At 37.8% G+C, this 19,101-nt stretch overlaps 1 protein-coding gene across 4 annotated transcripts; it reads right to left on the reverse strand.

Annotated features, from left to right (window-relative positions):
- Nucleotides 1-290: 290 nt before the first annotated feature.
- Nucleotides 291-18,870, reverse strand: PANK3 (pantothenate kinase 3). 4 transcript variants are annotated; one of them, XM_059063079.2, is made up of 7 exons: nt 18,536-18,870; nt 12,270-12,622; nt 9,625-9,878; nt 8,006-8,182; nt 6,862-6,985; nt 4,601-4,726; nt 291-3,146 (listed from the first exon to the last, which is right to left on the reverse strand). In XM_059063079.2, exons 1-7 carry the CDS (start codon nt 18,561-18,563, stop codon nt 3,096-3,098), a joined length of 1,113 nt encoding a protein of 370 aa, XP_058919062.1. In that variant the 5' UTR covers nt 18,564-18,870; the 3' UTR covers nt 291-3,095. The 4 variants fall into 4 exon arrangements, with proteins under 4 accessions (XP_058919062.1, XP_066888395.1, XP_066888396.1 ...); XM_067032294.1 differs by lacking the exon at nt 18,536-18,870 and adding an exon at nt 15,555-15,608; XM_067032295.1 differs by lacking the exon at nt 18,536-18,870 and adding an exon at nt 15,157-15,215.
- Between the last annotated feature and the right edge of the window lie 231 nt (nt 18,871-19,101).

Below are 19,101 nucleotides of genomic sequence, written 5' to 3' on the forward strand. Positions count from 1 at the left end.
GTGTTCCCTCTCTCACATTCTTTAAAAAGTCCAGATTCAAATTTACGTTTTAATGAATACATGATAGTGTTCATTTTTAAGAGCTAGTTCTAGAAACTACACTAATACAGTAACCACTACCCAAACGTGGCTACTGAGAACCTGAAATGTGGTTAGTCTAAATTGAGTTGTGCTGTAAGTGTAAAATACATACTGATTTTGAAGACTAAGTAGCAACAATCCCCCAACCCAAAAAAACCCCTATATAACTTTTTATGATGATTACATGTTGAAATAATAACACAGATATACTGGGTTAAATAGAAATATATAATTTAAATGAATTTCACCTGTTTACTTTTAAAATATGTCTGCTAGAAAACGCAAAATTACATGTTGCTCACATTTATTTCTATTAGCACTGTTCAAGAACATAAGAGCTTTGAGGCATTAAGTTGATTGGGATTAGAACCAAACCTATTTACCACTCTATGCTTATTAAACAAGCATTTTCTTGGGGTCATAATAAAAAACTAGAATCTTGACAGCCTTCATCACAATTCTGTGTTCTTATTAGAAATACTTATTAGAATTACTCCAGCAATTCTAGATTGTACAAGAGAAAAGCCAAGAGCTTTTCTCACAGTGGTGAGATAGTTGCTCACTTTATACGCATTTTAGCAGGTAACTTCAGTTTCAAAAGACAAAAAGTATGAATCATAGTCCCAAATTAACCAAAGTATTGATCAAATTAACTTGTATATACTTTTACCATTCCATTTCCTTCTTGACGACAGCCCCAAACCTATAACTGCTAACGTACAGTTTGCCAAAGGTATAAAACTTGAAGTTATCATTTAAAAGCAAAACCTTCTTATACAGATACCCAATCATGCAATTCTAAATTAAATTTAAAAATCGCTTCTTGGCCTTCGGGCTAAGATCAAGTCTAAAATAAATTAAAAAGATAGCTTTTGGGGCTTCCCTCGTGGCGCAGTGGTTGAGAGTCCACCTGCTGACGCAGGGGACACAGGTTCGTGCCCCGGTCCAGGAAGATCCCACGTGCGGCGGAGCAGCTGGGCCCGTGAGCCATGGCCGCTGAGCCTGTGCGTCCGGAACCTGTGCTCCGAACAGTGAGAGGCCCGCATACCGCAAAAAAAAAAAAAAAAAAGATAGCTTTTGGCTGAAATATCTAGTCACGAAAATGGAAACATTTAGTAAGAAAACGTTTAAACATTGTAGGTTTTCAAAATGACCACTGACTGACATGAATTCAAAGTTCTAAATATTCTCCATTCTAAAAATTACCTTCACATGCTTTTCCCTCTGAACATTACTCCTATTATTCATATGTTCATGTCTATAGAGAAAGAAAACTGAATTTTAAGTATTTGAGCACAAAATTTGAAAACTACAGAGAGAAATATCTTTATCAAGCACCACCTCTTGAGATTGAATTGAAAATTCCTCTCTATGGAGCAAAACTGTCTTGTAAAAAGACAGCATAATACCTCTTTCTTCCTGTAATATAAAAGTTTTAAGCTCTTCAAAGTACATCCAGATTTACTGTAATTTAAGGAGGTGAACAGTTTTTCCCAATTTTCCCCAAGTCTTTCAACTTCCTAAACCATAAGTAACAGTCTCAAAAAACTTTGCTGAACTATTGGACCTCTAAAATGTTACTGCCAAAGTGAAAGTCTGAAAAAAATCTATAACATTATAAAAAATGACTTCAAAATATAGAATAAATTCCAAGGCAAAAGGATTTACAAATTTTGGAACTATAATGCTTTTATTACCAGAATGTACGAAACATTGATCCTTTTATAATTCTGCAATACTGCCTCAGATTCCCAGTTTCAAAACAACTCGTCTTTTAAATTTCCATAACATCCGTTTAGAACACATGATTTTGTTGCTGTTCACAGTAGAAGACAGTCTTTAGCTTTGATGGTTCAGACCTAATTAAACAGAAATGGCTAACTTTGGGCCTAAGGTAAATGTGGTATAGAGAGAAAAGCATAGAACCCTACCAATACACATAAACCATACTCCATTCAAATAGTCCTGGGACCTCACTGAACGGACTTTCAAATAAGTAATTAAGCCTCCAATTAAAAAACATTTTAAAAGGTACTATCAGGCTTCGCTGGTGGCGCAGTGGTTGAGAGTCCGCCTGCTGATGCAGGGGACACGGGTTCGTGCCCCGGTCTGGGAAGATCCCACGTGCCGTGGAGCGGCTGGGCCCGTGAGCCATGGCCGCTGAGCCTGCACGTCCGGAGCCTGTGCTCCACAGTGGGAGAGGCCACAACAGTGAGAGGCCCATATACCGCAAAAAAAAAAAAAAAAAAAAAAAAAAAAAAAAAAAAAAAAAAAGGTAGTATCTGATAAACTCAAAATACAAAAAAATGCAGTATCACCAATTATGTGCATTTTCTAGGATTCATTTTAAAATTCAAGCTAATGTTTAACAATAGTATTTCAATTAAATTATGGCATTTGAAAAAGGTTATACTTCTGGGGAAAGAGCACATAAACATACTTTTTGGGAGAAGATATGTTTGGAAAACAACAGTAATGAATAATTAATATTGCTTTAACATTTCTAAAATCATATAAAAATGATCATCTTTGATTGCCATTTCAGTAAGTTTCGATATAGGGTATGTTACTGTCCACTTACTAGTAACCAAAACACACATAGAACAGACTTGTAACAAATATTGAGACTCAATTCTTTTCACGAGATAAACATTTCTGAGACTTTAAGATTCATGTTTGAACATACAGTACTGTAATGTTGGCTACATAAAATAAAATAAATAGAAAATCTTTTTCAGAGGAAGCTCATTAATCAGAGGCTGTATTGCATTTAAGGATTTAACACTGGCTATATACAGAAGGGACAGCATTTCACTTAGAAATACTTCACATTACTGGAGCTCTCTTTTTAATATGGCAACATATAGCAGCTTACCATTCTGACACTTAAAAATCAACAGGAATAGTGCTACTCTTTCATCCTTTGGTTCCCAGTGACAAATAATGCAGTAATAAGACCTCTGGTTTTCAGTTCCTCTTGAATGACATTTATTAACAGAGAGAAACCCGATGCTTTAGCTGAAATTTGGCAGCCCAAGAAGTGCACCAACTGCTCCAAAATATCCCTGCATAATTTAAAAGCAATTATTAATGTACTGCAGCTTCTAAATAAACATGTAATATTAACCACTATTAAGAACACATACTTGTGAATAATCCATTTAAGAACATCGATTCAGAAAGCTACCAATTTGTGTCGTCAGTTATTGTAAAAAAAATTTTTTTTTAAACTGTATTCTCAATATATACAACTTTTTTTCTTTTTAGTAATTGAATTCCATGTTTAATTGCTCAGTATTTCAATCAACAGTCTACTTGAAACAATCAATCAAGTTTTGTGGTAGTATATATTCTTCATACATTACAAATATTGGGTTGACCAATAAGTTTGTTCAGGTTTTTCCTTAAGATGTTGCAGAAAAACCTGAACAAACTTTCTGGCCAACCCAATACATATATATGTATATGTTTTTGTATTATAATTGAAGCTAAGCATTTTCTAGTTAATTATAATATATATACCTTTGAAATACATATTTTTTAATAAAGAGTGGCTGTTAGACACTAAAGCTTCTAGGACTATTGTTGCAATTCTGGCTCCCCTCCCCTTTCCTGAAGAAAATTCCTTTGGCTCTGCCTGCCATTCCCCACAGCAGAGGACACGCCAGGTGGGGCTACACAAGAGTACACGTTCTGACCTCTACAGTGAGAGCAGTGACAGTAACACATGGAAGCTCATAAGAGCTGAACGAATACTCAGAATCTGTATTATTAAAATGCTTAATATTCACTTGACCACAAACAAAATAATTCAAGGTAAGTTTACTTAATCCAAAACATTTTGTGAACTGATACTTGCTCTGATCAGAATTTAACTGGATATTATGATCGAACAGGAAAAAAAATAATCTCCAAGAATAAACTCCGAAATGTTAACAGTGGTTACCACTGGAGGTGGGGGTGAGGCTGTGGTGGGAGGATTAAGGAGGTTTTCATTGCTAAATCATATATATTTTTATTGTTCATATTTAACATTTGTTCTCTCAGGGGAGGAAAAAAAAAGAAAGGGAATTCCCTAGCAGTCCAGTGGTTAGGACTCTGCGCTCTCATTGACAAGGGCCCGGGTTCGACCCCTGGTTGGGGAGCTACTACTAATATCCCATGTGAGGCACTGCCAAAAAACAATAAAAAACAAAATAAACAAACAAACAAAAGAAACAAAAGAGAACAATTTAAACCCACTAAGTACACAAGCAGCCCCAGTATTTAATGAGCTCACAGACCTGATACTGCTCTCTATTTTTCAGAAGAACTGTGAGATTCTCATCTTAATGCAATGTCTGCCAGGTTACAAAAACGCCCAGCCCCTAACTCAAACTGAAGTGAGGGAATCAATACACAATTTATGTAAATCGCAGTTTTATACTTCACTTATAAAGTACCGGGCAAAGAACAATATACGAAACTGCATTTAAAAGCATGCTATTAAAATTCACAAAACTTTATTTTCATATCATACCTCATGCTCTAGAAATAATGCTTTCAGTTGACCTTTTGACCAATAATCCAGTGCATATGCCAAAAGTTTCATCGAGAGAGTATTGACACGTAAAAAGTTTCCAACAAAGACAACTCTGTTTATTTTCTAAAAGAAAAGAACAAAGAAAATGACTTGAAAAAAGAATTATCAAGTAGATTTTACAATACAATACAGTTTATGAGATCTCTACTTACAAATATAAATAACTACTACTTTTAGTGCCTACTATATTCCTGGTATATGCTTTCATAATCCTGAATATTTAAAAATTAGTTTAGGACATGTCACTATACTTGTCAAAACCCATAGAATGAACAGTAAGAGTGATCCCAAATGTAAACTATGGACTCTGAGTGATGATGTGTCAATGTAGGCTCATCGATTTTAAGAAATGTACCAAACCGGTGCTGGATATTGACAGTAGAGGAGGCTGTGCATCTGGGGGGGTCAGTGAACTCTGTACCTTCCACTCAATTTTGCTGTGAACCTACAACTGCCTTAAAAAATGACGTCTAATTTAAAAAGAAAAGTTCTGGAAAGACCCTAGTTAAATGATTATAGATAGACTTGTTTTTGAAAATGGCCAATAAGTAATACATTTAGCAAAGAAAGTAATCTGGAGAAATATTACTGATGAGATAAAAGGAGACTAACCAAGGAAAAGTATTTTAAACGTGTTTAGGATTAAAAACAAGCTGTAAACTTGGTCAGCCTGTTGCAGTTTATGCTCAGTAATGACACAGAAACTGTGGACTTTATCTATAGCACTGGAGAGCAAAACTGACTGGGATACTGGCATGCCCACCCAACCTCTAGGGCTTCCAGATGGAGGAACTAATATTTGTTTTGAATCTCCAAAAAACCTATTTCTACTCTCACAATAATATAAGTACTTCTGAGTACACATTTTTGCACAGAGTTTGAATAGTGTAAACTATGGCTTTAATTACTGTTAGGTCAATTGGCCAGTGAAAATCTGGACCTACAGGGATAACAAAAAAGATCCCAGATTACTGTCTGCCCCCCCTCAAAGTGAAATATTTCCCAAACCTAGGTTAAAATGCCTGCTAGTGGCTCCCTCAACTAACTTACTACACTGTTACTGAGAAACTTAAAAGACAGTATTCTAATTTTGAATTTAGAGTAATTCAGAGGATTAATTCGAGTCTTTGCACAGTTGTTCTCTCTGCTGGAGCCTCCCTTTCCCCAAATATCTGCACCCATGATTCTCTCACCTCCATCAAATATTTGCCTAAGAGTCACATTTTCAACAAAGCCTTCCTTTAACTACCCAGTTGCTCAGTAATTTGTCCTCTGCCACTCTCTGGTCTACTCTCAATTCTCTTTATCTTGTTTAATTTTCTCTTTTTGAAAAATAGCATTTACCACCTAATACGGAATAATTTACTTGACTACATCACTACAATGGCTGTAAGCTGCACAAAGTCAGGGATGTTCGTTTTCTTCACTAATTTATCTCAAGTGCTCAGAACAATACCTGGCACATGGTACTCTGTAAATATTTACTCAATGAATAAACGAATGAGTGAACAAATGAAGAATTCCTTTAAAAAGTAAAATTCCCAACACATTTATAAAGTATTTGATATTTATAAAAATTAAATGGGCAAATACCTCTATTACACAAAGGCAAAACTGTATATACAGTCTTCTTCAAATAAAAATAACCCAATTATGAGGTAAATCTAGCAGTACATGGTTTTTGTAAGTATACATCATTCAAATTTCATGTGAAGAACGGTCTCAGTGCCTTCATAGCCCTGTACAATGCTGCTTGATCCATATGCAACAAGGCAGCACTGTAAAGAAGCCGAGGGCAGTAAGAAAACTTCCAAGTACTTCACTAATCAAAGGTAACACTAGCAGGAAAAAAAACCCCACCCACTTTCAATAATAAGTTACCTCAAAACGTCTTATCGTTTAGATAGAATTTTTGTTTTACAACTTCAAGATATTTAGGTTGTATATTTCTGAAAAGGTTTCCGGATAAATATGAAATGTAAATTATGTCTTTGTCCTATTTCCGATTTGAATTATCTGCTACTTTCTTTAAAGGTAGTATCACAATTGGATAGGTAACATATATATTAATGAATCTTCGGATTTAATGGATTAAGAGATCTCGATCCTATGAGGCCTCCTTAAGGAATACGAAGAAGCCTGCTACATGTACATAAAACTCCAACTTACATTTTTCATATAATAAAAATTTTTTTTACCTCATTAACAGCACACATTCGTGCCACAGAACCAATGTTATTGGTGATAGTAACTAATGTAGCTCTTGCTAGATCTTCTTTACTAACAGATTCTCGCTTCTCCTTATAAATCATATTCCCAAAACTGCAGAGAAATGAAAACCAAACAAAATCAAATCTGTTGATAACAACACTTCATATATTTTGAGAATACAGCCTACAGATAAATCTACACATGTATAAAATAAGGTATACACGTACAAGGTTACTTACTGACCCAATGAACTGCACATAGGAAAATACTGGGAACACCCAAACATCTATCAAACTATGATACATTCATACAATGAAATACCATGAAGCTGTTAATTTAAAAAAAAGTGCGGGGGAGAAAGGAAGGAGGGAGAGAGGGAGGAAAGGAAGGAAAAAGAAGACATAGGGTAAGGAGTGAAAGAGGGAAAGGATGAGGGAAGAAGAGGGGAAAAAGAGAGAGAGAGGGAGGGGGGCAGGCAAACAGACTAGGATATACTGCTGTTGTAGACTATACAGTCCCCTCCCTCTTATCCATGGGGGATTAGTTCCAGGATGTTCCTTGGACACCAAAATCTCTAGATGCTCAGGTCCCTTGTATAAAATGGTGTAGTATTTGCATATAACCTATGTATATACTTTAAATCTTCTCCAGATTACTTAATAACACTTAATACAATGTAAATACTATGTAAATAGTTGCCTGTGTGCAGCAAATTCAAGTTTTGCTTTTTGCAACTTTCTGGAATTATTATTTTTCCAAATATTTTCGATCCGAGGATGCTTGACTCTGTAGATGTGGAACCATGGATAAGGAGACCCGACTGTATACAGTATACCATATAATGGTATACAAATGTTACCTTCTAAAAGTTACCTTCTGTAAGGGGAGGATAAGGATATTTATTTGTATTTGCATAGAGAAACACTGGAAGGATACTCAATAACTAATAAAATCAGTTTCCTATAGTACATTCAGGGGAGACTTCTTGATGTATATTTAATTTTAAAACGACATCAATGTTCAAAACTTAGAACTAAACTGGGTAAGAGGAAGCCCCTTACAACTTCCTGATACACTGCTTTCTAAAAACAAAAAAAGCAACTTTAATTATAATGTAAATGTTAAACTTACCTAGATGCTACAGCCCAACCAGGCAGACCAAATCTTTCATAATCTCCTCCGTAAATATCACGGACCAGCTTGTCAGCTTGGGTGCTGTCACCTTTGGATGCCATTTCAAGAGCCTCTTCAAAACTTTCACAGCCAGTCAATAAACTACATAAACCAAGAAAGGTACCCCCTCCAAGGCTAAAGAAAATAAAGAAACTTGGTAAGTTGCATTTACACACTGTATTCTTTCTCCAAAGTAAAAGGATGGAGCACTCATTTATTCAATAAACACATGGATAGATATTGCTAAACCTTAAGAAAAACGCATAGCAAAACCAAATTTGTCAAGGAATAAACCAAAGGAAAAAAATGTTGTCATGTAAACAACATGACACAGAAGACCTTTTATATCTTCTAGTATCTTCACCTGATACCTTACACTTTGTAATTGCTAAAAATAAATGTTTTTGTGTGCATGAAAAAGGAGTGCTAAAATACCATACAAATTAAAAGGAGAAAAATTGTAACTCTAAATGGTTTCCAGGAAATAATTTTGTGAAAGGCCTATTTACTTAGCCTGACAAGGCTGAAATCAACTTAATGTGATACATTAACATTTACATGACTCCGATATAAATACAGTGAGGACATTTATGTCAGGCTGGTCATCATGTTAAAGACAGAAATTAACTTGGTTCTATTATTCTTTTGGATATGCTCACAAAATGAAATTATGCCACTCTAGCCCCTAAAATCAAAACCTTTGCTCCCTAGTCTCACCTAAATTTCTAACAGGTTCTATTCCTGAATCACTGTTGGAATTTAGTTAACAGACTGAATTTCTGTCTTTTTGAATTGATTGAAGTAGGTAGTACTTCCCTGTAATTCTTTAGCATAGAGTTACAACAGAGGTAGACTTTCAGCCACCACAGAAATAAAATACTAATTAAATTTAAGTATTATTCAAATAGGAGTACTACATTAAAATTAAAATGAGTTTCTTTCGGGACTTCCCTGGCAGTCCAATGGTTAAGAGTCTGTGCTCCCAACACAGGGAGCACAGGTCTGATCCCTGGTTTGGGAACTAAGATCCCACATGCTGCACAGCGTGGCCAGAGTTTTTTTCACAAATCAATCTAATTTAAAGCATCCTAAAATCTTTCTTCCTCAATTAAATAAATAGGAGCCTCCAGCTTCCTTAAAAAATTGGTAAAGTACATATTGAAATCATAAGGAAAAATTTAAAATCTCATTTCCCATTCATATTTCAGGTATTAGAGAGTTCATGTTAAATTCATCCTATATGAATTAATTACAACGTTGCCAAATACTCCACTTAAATGTGAATCAAATAAGAATGTTTCAAGCTTTAGGCTTAAATATATCTATATAAAAATGAGAAAAATGCTTTGGAAAATAAAAATGTTATTGGAATCATTCCAGATAAAAATTCACTCTTTTCATTATGGAAATTTTGATGCCAAATGATGCTAACCAAATTTAACTTATACTTACACATCTACATTTTTAGCTGTTGCACGATACACATTAGTTTTCTAATGAAGCTAGCATTTATAGATTTCACAATTTCTGTGTAGAAAACAATATGAATGCTGCCTTAAGAACAAAAAGGTTACTACCTTGTCCCAGTTACTCGTTTATAGTTGTCTTTGGAATGGACTGCTAAAATACTGACTCCCGAACCAATGTTTACTACCAGAAGTGGATAGGGATCATCCAGGTTGAAAGGCATCTTTTGGCATCTCTCAGGTTCTGAGGCATTAGCAAAATAATAGCACTCTGCTTGTCCATTGAAACTGACAGAATCTATATACAGCAAGCCCTTTACAAGGCAGTCAAGTTCATCCAGTTTGTGCAGGTGGAGGTTTCCAATCTGTAAAAAAACACCAAAGCGAGTTTTACAAAGTGAACAAAGGAAAGCATTCAAAATACTTGACTCGACTATACCATAAAATTTCCATGCACTTTACAAAACTTCGAAATCATTTACAACCCACACGCTTTCACTTGTTTTCTTTTGTGTCAAAATCTTAGGGACTTCATTTAGTCCTGTGGTTCTCAGTGGTGGTGGTATTACTTCTAGAGGAGTTTTGGAAATCTGTGGGGACTTTTTAGTTTTCACAAAGATAGGGAGGAGGGGAGAATCAAACTAACATTTACTGGGCAGGGACTTGGGGTGCCAGACATCCACAATGGGTGGGGCAGTTGTGCAAAAAAAAAAGTTAACCCTTTCCTGCATTACCTTTGAACATTATGACAGACATTTTTGTAGGCAGCAGTAGGAAAATTCGTTTATAACTATCTGAGCCTATGTAAACACAAAGCATTTTACCTATGTGTATAGACACAAGGTATTCTTTTTTTTTTGTGGTACACGGGCCTCTCACTGTTGCGGCCTCTCCCGCTGCGGAGCACAGGCTCCGGACTCGCAGGCTCAGCGGCCATGGCTCACGGGCCCAGCCGCTCCGTGGCATGTGGGATCTTCCCGGACCGAGGCACGAACCCACGTCCCCTGCATCGGGAGGCGGACTCTCAACCACTGCGCCACCAGGGAAGCCTGACACAAGGTATTCTTTACATGGTTTTAATACATACTAAATTTGCTAGGAACGCAACCACAATATAAACTGAGGAGGTGTACTTTTTACTGTTTGGAGCTTTACCTTGTGTTGTTTAGCATCTTCGAAAGTTATGTCACAACAGCAATACCACTATGGTATTTGATTATCCAATAAAACATACCTTATCAATCTAGCATTTGTGGCTTTAGAAATTAAGTTCAATCTATGTACATACAAGCATCTAAATCTGACTACTTCATTATGCCCTCTTGTGTGATCATACCAGAGAATCTACCTACTGATATATAAGTACCTTAATTTCCTATCTTTATATTACAGTCTGGGTACTAATGTGAAATTATTAAATTCATTTCAGGTTAGTAAAGAGTATATTATAAAATATTTACTATAAAAGATCTCAGCTTAGATATAAGCTTTTCAATTCTCTAAGGACTTATTAGGTATCACTTCCCCTTGTGTTCCCATGGCATCTCTTTTCATAGCATAGTATTAATTATAATGCATTGTCCTTCTTAATTATAATGCACTGAACTTACAGTTCACTTAAATGTGTGGTCTAGGATACCGCACTCCCTGAGAGCTAAGTCTGTGTCTTATTCCTAGCTAACTTCTCAGTGCCTAGCACAATACCTAACACAAACTAGATGTTCAAATATTAGCTTAATACATGATTGAGCACCAACAAAAATATTATAAAACTTCATCACTAGAAAATATCAATACTTCTTAAAAAAAACTTAGAACTCTGTAATTTGAATACCATTGTCTCCAAACAATGGCCAGGTGAGAGCTGGCTTCAAGGACACTGCTTTTGGCAAACATTAAATATCACGCATCCAAAAAAACTGGTTTTGAATTTATGGTCAGATTACTCAATAAACTGAATACAAATCAGTATTACTCATCATAAAAATTTTTAATAAAAACTACCCCAAATTACAAGGTATTCACTTCTGTGAGCCATAAAGTGATTGCTTATGTTCTAGATTTTCTTATGTGAATCTGAGAAACTAAATGGTCCACATGCATATTTTCAAGAAAAACAAATTTCAGTAAACCCAAGTATAAACTTTTTAATCTTTATTCTAATGGCAAGGACTGGACACTTGGCAAACCCCTACTAGCACAGAAATCGACGCTTTCATAATCCACCTGCCACATCCAAATGACCCCCTTCAAGATGGAAACATGGTAGGGTTGATGGTATAAAATCCAAGAAAAAAGGGCTAATAGGGACTTTCATTCAGGTGTCTATTAATCAAAAGATACAGGTTTCAGTTGGGGTTTGGGAAGATGGTAGCCTTAGGAGAGATGACTGGATAATACTCAAAAAAACAAGCAAACACAGGATAATAATAGTGAAAATATTTCAAGCCCCATTTATATCTGGCTTTGCACACTGCCAAATTCACTGAAGTCTGCTTTTACTGTAGCTTTGTAGCAGTTCCTAAACTTAGCAGGTTTTACCCCATATTATGTACGACAGGCCCAACTCTGGCCAGTTTTTACTCATTGTATAAAGGTGTTTAAATGCTCCAATCAAAAGTAAGTCATGAATACATACTTCCCCTGTATCCGCAGGGGGAACTAGTCTAAGAAACATACCAGACAGAAAACGAGACTCATACTCTAAAAACTGAAGAGAATGGGTATCGATTTTTGCCTGTGAGTGAAATACCTACTGTGCGAAAATCTTTTTCAAACTTGTAAGCACCACCTCCTGTAGCACATAGCACCGTGTGTAATGTTGAGAAGTTTTTATCTCTTCCCATTTGGATAAAAGTAGGCAGGTCCTGGGTTGGAAATCTGATAAAGTGCAAGTTCCCTCTCCGGCCAAAAAGTGTTAAATCTTTCAGTTCAAGGTGTACATCACGAATACCAGTGGATCCATAGGCTACATTAGAAGTCAAATATTTCCGGATACTTTTTAAGCTCTCAACTTCTTCTTGTTCTTCCTCTGCTGTGATATCGATAGGTTCAAAATATGAGAGCTTTACCAGAGTTCCCCCGATGTCCATGCCAAACCAAGGGAAAGCTATGGATAAAAAACAAATAAATAAAAATATATATCCTTATTTTAGAAATGCAAATTAGGACCTAGTTAATTAGCCACAAGCTTCATTTACCCTGAATCATGCATTCAGTCAATAATACTTTTGAGGTAAGACAAATCTATATGAAACCCACCCTTTTCCCTTCAAAGTGTTACTCTGTGTATTTTCTAAAAACCCATAACTCAGCATGCCTGGGGCTGGACCAGGGCCTTTTAATTCCTGGTCTGGTAGGCATTCCTTTTCATTTATTTATCATGTGCCCCAGGAGATTAGGAAAAATTTGGACCAATTTGGTTTTAATAATAGGTCATCACCTACATCTTGAAAATGTTTCTAAGATTTTAATGTAATAAAATTGGCCTATAATCACTTCAAGCAACCCAAGGGAAAAGTACCTCCTTAAAAAGAACTTCTTTTCTTTGCTCATTAAATTTACTAGGCTTCTTTAGTGCATCTAGTTAATAAAATTAGCTGTTGATAACGCTGAAGGTAAATCTACTTCGAAACAGGCACATTTGGGGAGGTAGCATCAACTGGGTTTGGGACTTGGTGCTCTCTCACTAACTGGGCTATATGACATTGGAAAAGCCATTAATTAACCTCTCAAATCTTAGTTTCCTTAAGGAAACTGTTTCTATTCTCTGGGATCTTAATCATTATGATAGAGACTCAAAAATAATTTAATACTATAGATACACAGATTACGAAATGCCTAACAACATGTATTTAACAGTTTATTATGTATAAGTTGTCAAGGAAATTTAGTTCCCTCTAAAATTCTACTTTGTTTCTTATATATTCATATTTTACTTATTTGATATGTGTGTACCATTAGAAACCAGGAACATATGATTCAACGAGAAAAGATTCTATACGTTTCTCTATACAGGCTCCATGCTTTTGTCACCTATAGATTTGTATAAACAACTAAGATGCTGAAGAAACTAAATTTTCTCAATTTTGTTGGGTAGCTAGCAATGGAGGCCATCTTAAATAAGTAAAACACTTTTATTGATATATATATTTTTTGGCCATGCCCCATGGCTTGTGGGATCTTAGTTCCCTGAACTAGCGCCCTGTGCCCTGGGAGTGAAACCGGGGGCTGCAAGGGAATTCCCAGTAACACACTTTCAAAATGAACGAGAGGCCATTCAAGACTCACCTCACATCTAGCCTGTTAGATAGGTCTATGTCTGTTCTCTTAGGGGTATCTGCTCTTAAAACTGCTCTTAAAGGAAGAGTAACTGGAGATGCTATATTGCAGACCATGAACGTCTCGGTTACCTTAATATCCAAACTAGAATATTATAGGTCCCTTCTTTTGCATAGAGATCCTTGAGATCCTTTCAACTCGGCAGAGTTCTGGAATTCATTTCCTTATGCCAGAGAAATAATCACCATTCAAAAAGTATGGGGGAGGCAACAAGAACACAGAAGACACATATTCTTAATTATGATCCACTCCTTTCATTTAGCACGTGATCTAATTTCCAGTGCATTAAAGCAAATACTTATGCTTGTTATTTTGTCACTAACTAAAATGAGAAGGGGAGGGGGCACAAATCTCAAACGTTATTGATTTTTGATAAAAGTACAAAGTTTTTAAGTACAACCAGAGGCCCACTAATACTTCCATGAGGTAAGAAAAGTACCACTTTCCAAAGAAATCAGGCAAATAGCTAAATCTATAGCTTTGTTGCTTCTGGCCAAGAGACAGGTTAAAAGTAGGTCACCAGTGCGTAAGCATCCTACTTCTTGCATACAGCCTCAACATTTCTCATTCTTCTGAGAATAAAACTCTACACTGTCAAGGTGAAAAAAATGAACCAAAATACATCTAAAGAAAACATACCTTCCATAAATATAAATAAGTACTTTGATGATGGCAAATAAACATTACCTTCTACAGACTTTGAGCATTTCCTAGAATCTCCCATGATCTGTTTACGTGGCCTTCCAAAAAAATAGTAGCTCCTATGCTATTTCTCACCTGAGCCTAAGAGAACTGCCATTAGTTCCCCATAAGTAACAAAAATATCCAGAACCAGCATAAGCAGAGTGCTACCAAGAAATTATCTTTCCTACCAGGTAGATTAGGTATGCAAAAGAAGAAACCCACATGCCTGATCACCTTTTTAGCCCCAAGGACAGACTGTTAATTTCTAACAAACTTCATTATAAAAGTCTGGTGTCTTGTTAAGTGTTGGTAAGAGCTACCTGAGAAGCTTTAAGGAGCTATTTAATTGCTATTGGTCCCATGCAGATTTTAGCCCAACGAGATCCTATGCCAAACTAGGATTTAATTCTTCTTGAGCAGAAAGAGAAACCAAATGCTGAAAATATTCAGAAACATTGGTGGATTATTTTAAGGAACAAAATTCTAAAATGAGCATGTGCAATGGTCAATTCCAGATACGGTTCAAGTTCCCAAATAAAAGACATTTCACTCTTCCCAATAATCATTCCGAATAAAAATGTTGTTTTAAAACAGACTAAGAAAATAAACCATACTCACACCTTCAGTATTATAATTCCTCAGAAGAGCTTCAGAAGACTTCTCCCCCCTTTGGTAAATTAGTTACATCTAAGAGAATGTTAGAAACTATCACCTCCAAATGCACCTTATTATCCACTGGAAGTGATCATTCTTAAGTAATGACTCAATTTACAAACAGGCCAATCAAGTTACATAGAAGCAAACGGCACACATATGCACACATATGCTACATACTTCTCTCTGGTCTTGACAAAAACTTCACATACCTTACTGCTTGGGTTAGCAAAGCAGGCACCCAAACCTACACTGCACCAAATGAAAATATATATATACGTATATTAAAAAAATCTTTTATTTTCACCTTGTTAATCACGTTACATGCTCTACAAGTAAGCAAAACAGAGGCTGACCCTTACCTTAAAAATTCATGTCAGTTGAGGTACACAGGAACACCACTGTTTAGATTTTTACTATTAAAGTAGCGTGAAAAACACAAGTAAAGGTAATGCAAACATTGCCACTGTTTTGGTTCTAGCAAAAACTTTTTCATTAGATTAATGTTTGACTTCATTTTTCCCCTGGAGTTGAATTAACACATAATTTCAAGAAGGTTTTTTTTTTTTTTTTTTTGCTGTACGCAGGCCTCTCACTGTTGTGGCCTCCCCCGTTGCGGAGCGCAGGCTCAGCGGCCATGGCTCACAGGCCCAGCCGCTCCGCGGCATGTGGGATCTTCCCGGACCCTGGCACGGACCCGTGTCCCCTGCATCGGCAGTCAGACTCCCAACCACTGCACCACCAGGGAAGCCCAACACATAATTTCAAATGCTCATCTTTTACTTATACAATTTAGAGGGTGAAACCGATTCCTTTTCTTATTTTCTGGTTAAATACAGGCATTTGGTTTATAGTCTGGTATCTACTAGCGATGTATCAAAAAGCAATGTTTTCTAACACTTGGGTGAGTAACTGTAAGAAAATGTGTGAAGCCAAAGTCACTTAACTAGTATGAGATACAGTTTTTAGTTACTAGTGCAGCTCTAAGGATTAAATGACGCAGTGCATGTAAAGATAGTGCTTTACATACAAAGTGCTCACTAAATTTATGATTATAAAAAAAAAGAAATCCTACGCAAGAACTCAAAAACAAGTGTCTTTAGCTAAACTGAGTGGTGTGAAACATCAGAAATACTTCCCAGTTATATATCTATATTTCCATGACAGTTCATAGTTGAAATACTTTCTTTCTCACACACAAAAGAACAAGACGTTCTTTATTTTTACTGTAAAGAGCTGAGTAGACAGTAAAGTCATCTTTTACATATAGGAAACTGAAAATGTTATTTCAGACTTCTAAATCATATTAATTGACTGGTTTTTCAGCATAACTCTATTTTAACATTAACGGTCTCACAATGTACCACAATATATTAATAAACAAATTACTTCTAAAAAATAGGTGTCCTTTTATTTCTCAACCTAAAGTTTATTTTATAAACTCTTAATTGTCATCTTTGCTAGATATGGTATTCACACCTGATTATAAGTTTGCTCAAATCTAAGTAATCAAATCGCTGTCATGGCAAAAATAAAATAATACCATAAGGGTCAGAATATGAGCTTGTCATAGTTAAACTCATTTTACTAAATGGAAATTCTAACACAAGCAGAGAAAACCTACGTGTTGAGGGAAGATGTCCAACTGTTCTACATTACTGCATCTGTTCAAGATTCATTTAATTCAGCAAATGTAAAGTAAAATAGTAGTATTTCTGTATTACTCTCTCATTTTAAGACTTCACATCACTGGACTTCCCTGGTGGCGCAGTGGTTGAGAGTCCGCCTGCTGATGCAGGGGACACGGGATCGTGCCCCAGTCCGGGAAGATCCCACATGCCGCGGAGCGGCTGGGCCCATGAGCCATGGCCGCTGAGCCTGCACGTCCGGAGCCTGTGCTCCGCAACGGGAGAGGCCACAACAGTGAGAGGCCCGCGTACCACAAAAAAAAAAAAAAAAAAAAAAAAAAAAAAAAAAAGACTTCACATCACTATTTCATAGACTCCTGAACGAGAACTCTTTAGCTATTGTTTTTTATTTTAAAAAAAATCAATGTTTAAAAAAATGTTTTAACTGGCAGATAAAACTACCAGATCAGAAAGGTTTGTGCTTCTCTAAGTATTTAGGCTACGCCCTACAGGTGCAAAAGAAAGAACACAGGACTATTAGTCAGGTGACTTAGGGTCCTGAGTTCACTCAGTTAGCAGAGTTGGTTGGTGCAGCCTTGGAAAAGTTACTCTGGGGCTCAGTAAGTTCAGTTTTCCTCAGCAGTAAAATGAGAACCAAATTATCTCACATTTAAATAACAATTAACAGTTTTTGGAGTGCTTTGGTACGTTGCCTCTCCGTGGAGGTTTTCAAGATCGGACGGGCGGGAAAAGACAGTATCAGTGCTCTCGTTCTATAGCAAGAGATTTCCTAGAACCGTTGGGAGGATCACACAACACTGCAAAATGGCAAAACACCAATACAATTCTAAGACAGAAGCATGCATCCCGCATTCCTAGTCGCTCTGGAAGAATGAACTTCAAGTATGACAATCACAACGGCGAGTGATTAAATAAGCCATTCACAGGACTAAAAGGTTTTAAAAAGGCTAAAAATAAAAGGAAGCAAATAAAAGTTGATCTACTCTCTTTAAGTATGGAAAATTTTGGTGGTTTTTTGTTTTGTTTTGTTTTAAGTATAGGCTATATATAATCGTAGAAAAATCTCTACGGGTAGTCACCAAAATACTAATAGTGGTTAGCTCTGAGGAGTGGGAATACGGATGACTTTGATCTTTTTATCTCTGTTTTTTCAAAAACAAACATGAACTAGTTGTTATTCCAAACCTACCGGCACTTACCCACCGGTAGGTTACTTGCCGTGTGTTTAAAAGCTCTAATTATAACAGAGACAACTCCCAGGAACCCACCGGGATTTCAAGGACACAAGCAGAAAGCTTAGAATTCAGTTTTTAAAAATTACAAAAAAAAAAAAAAAAAAAAAAAGGGTGGTAAATGTCCCCGCGCAACTTTGGCATCTGTGACCACCTATTTTCAACTTGACTTCAGAAGAAGCTGGTAACTCTGGTCTTCCCTGCCAAACCCCAGAACAAAAATTCCCCCTTGCTCCTCCCAGCTCTCGAGGAGGAAAGGCTAGGGGGCAGCAAGCGTTCGTCAACCGAGCGTAGGGGGATGGGGAGGGAGCCTCGAACCGGGTGCTGCAAAGGTCCCTCCGCCCCCATCCCGTGCTGGGAGACGGCGGGGAGCGACCAGCTTCGAACCAGGCCACCACAAGGGGCTTCCCGACGTGGCCCAACTTGCTCTCCCAACCCGACGGGCCCAAGCCCCCATCTTACAGGGTTTCTTGGCATCCTTGATCTTCATGGCGTCGGCCTGAGGGGCGAGAGGCAGCCTCGGGTACGACGCGCAGAAGGTTGCGGCGGCGACTCCGGAGGTAGCTGGGCCGCGCGGGGAGGCCTGGCCGGTTCCTCCCCTCGGGCCGGGCGGGGCGGGCCAAGGGCGGGGCGGGGGCGCCTGAGACGAGGCCTCGGCCCAGGGGGCGGCCCCCCCCACCCCCGCGAGGGGCGGCCGGGACCTAGCGAGCAGGGGAAGGCCGCCGGCCTCGCCGCTCCGGGGCCCCCCCGCCGCCGCTCCAAACAAAAGGCCCCGGTCCCCCGAGCCGCCGCCGCCGCCGCCGCCGCACTGAGAGGCAGCCCGCCCAGGCCCAGCGCCCACGTGACGCGAGTGCCCCCTCTCTCCGCTCTCCGCCCGGCTGCTGGGAATTGTAGTTCCCCGGGTCGCGAGGCCCAGCTCTCAGGCTGCAGCCCTACAGATGGACTACAAGACCCAGGATGCATCGCGGACCCTCTCCGAGGCCCCTCCGCTTCCGGAGATGGCCTCAGAGTGGCCCCAGAGAGAAGGG

Source organism: Kogia breviceps, chromosome 4, assembly GCF_026419965.1.
Source record: "Kogia breviceps isolate mKogBre1 chromosome 4, mKogBre1 haplotype 1, whole genome shotgun sequence".
Lineage (NCBI taxonomy): Eukaryota > Metazoa > Chordata > Mammalia > Artiodactyla > Physeteridae > Kogia > Kogia breviceps.

What these genes read in the sequence shown, in the direction of transcription:
- PANK3 (XM_059063079.2), bottom strand. Translation starts at nt 18,563, where the DNA reads ATGAAGATCAAGGATGCCAAGAAACCCT. An exon ending in CAAGGATGCCAAGAAACCCT is followed by an intron (nt 12,623 to 18,535) that starts GTAAGATGGGGG and finishes TTTTATCCATAG; the next exon opens with CTTTCCCTTGGTTTGGCATG. An exon ending in AAACGAGTAACTGGGACAAG is followed by an intron (nt 8,183 to 9,624) that starts GTAGTAACCTTT and finishes TATTTTCTTTAG; the next exon opens with CCTTGGAGGGGGTACCTTTC.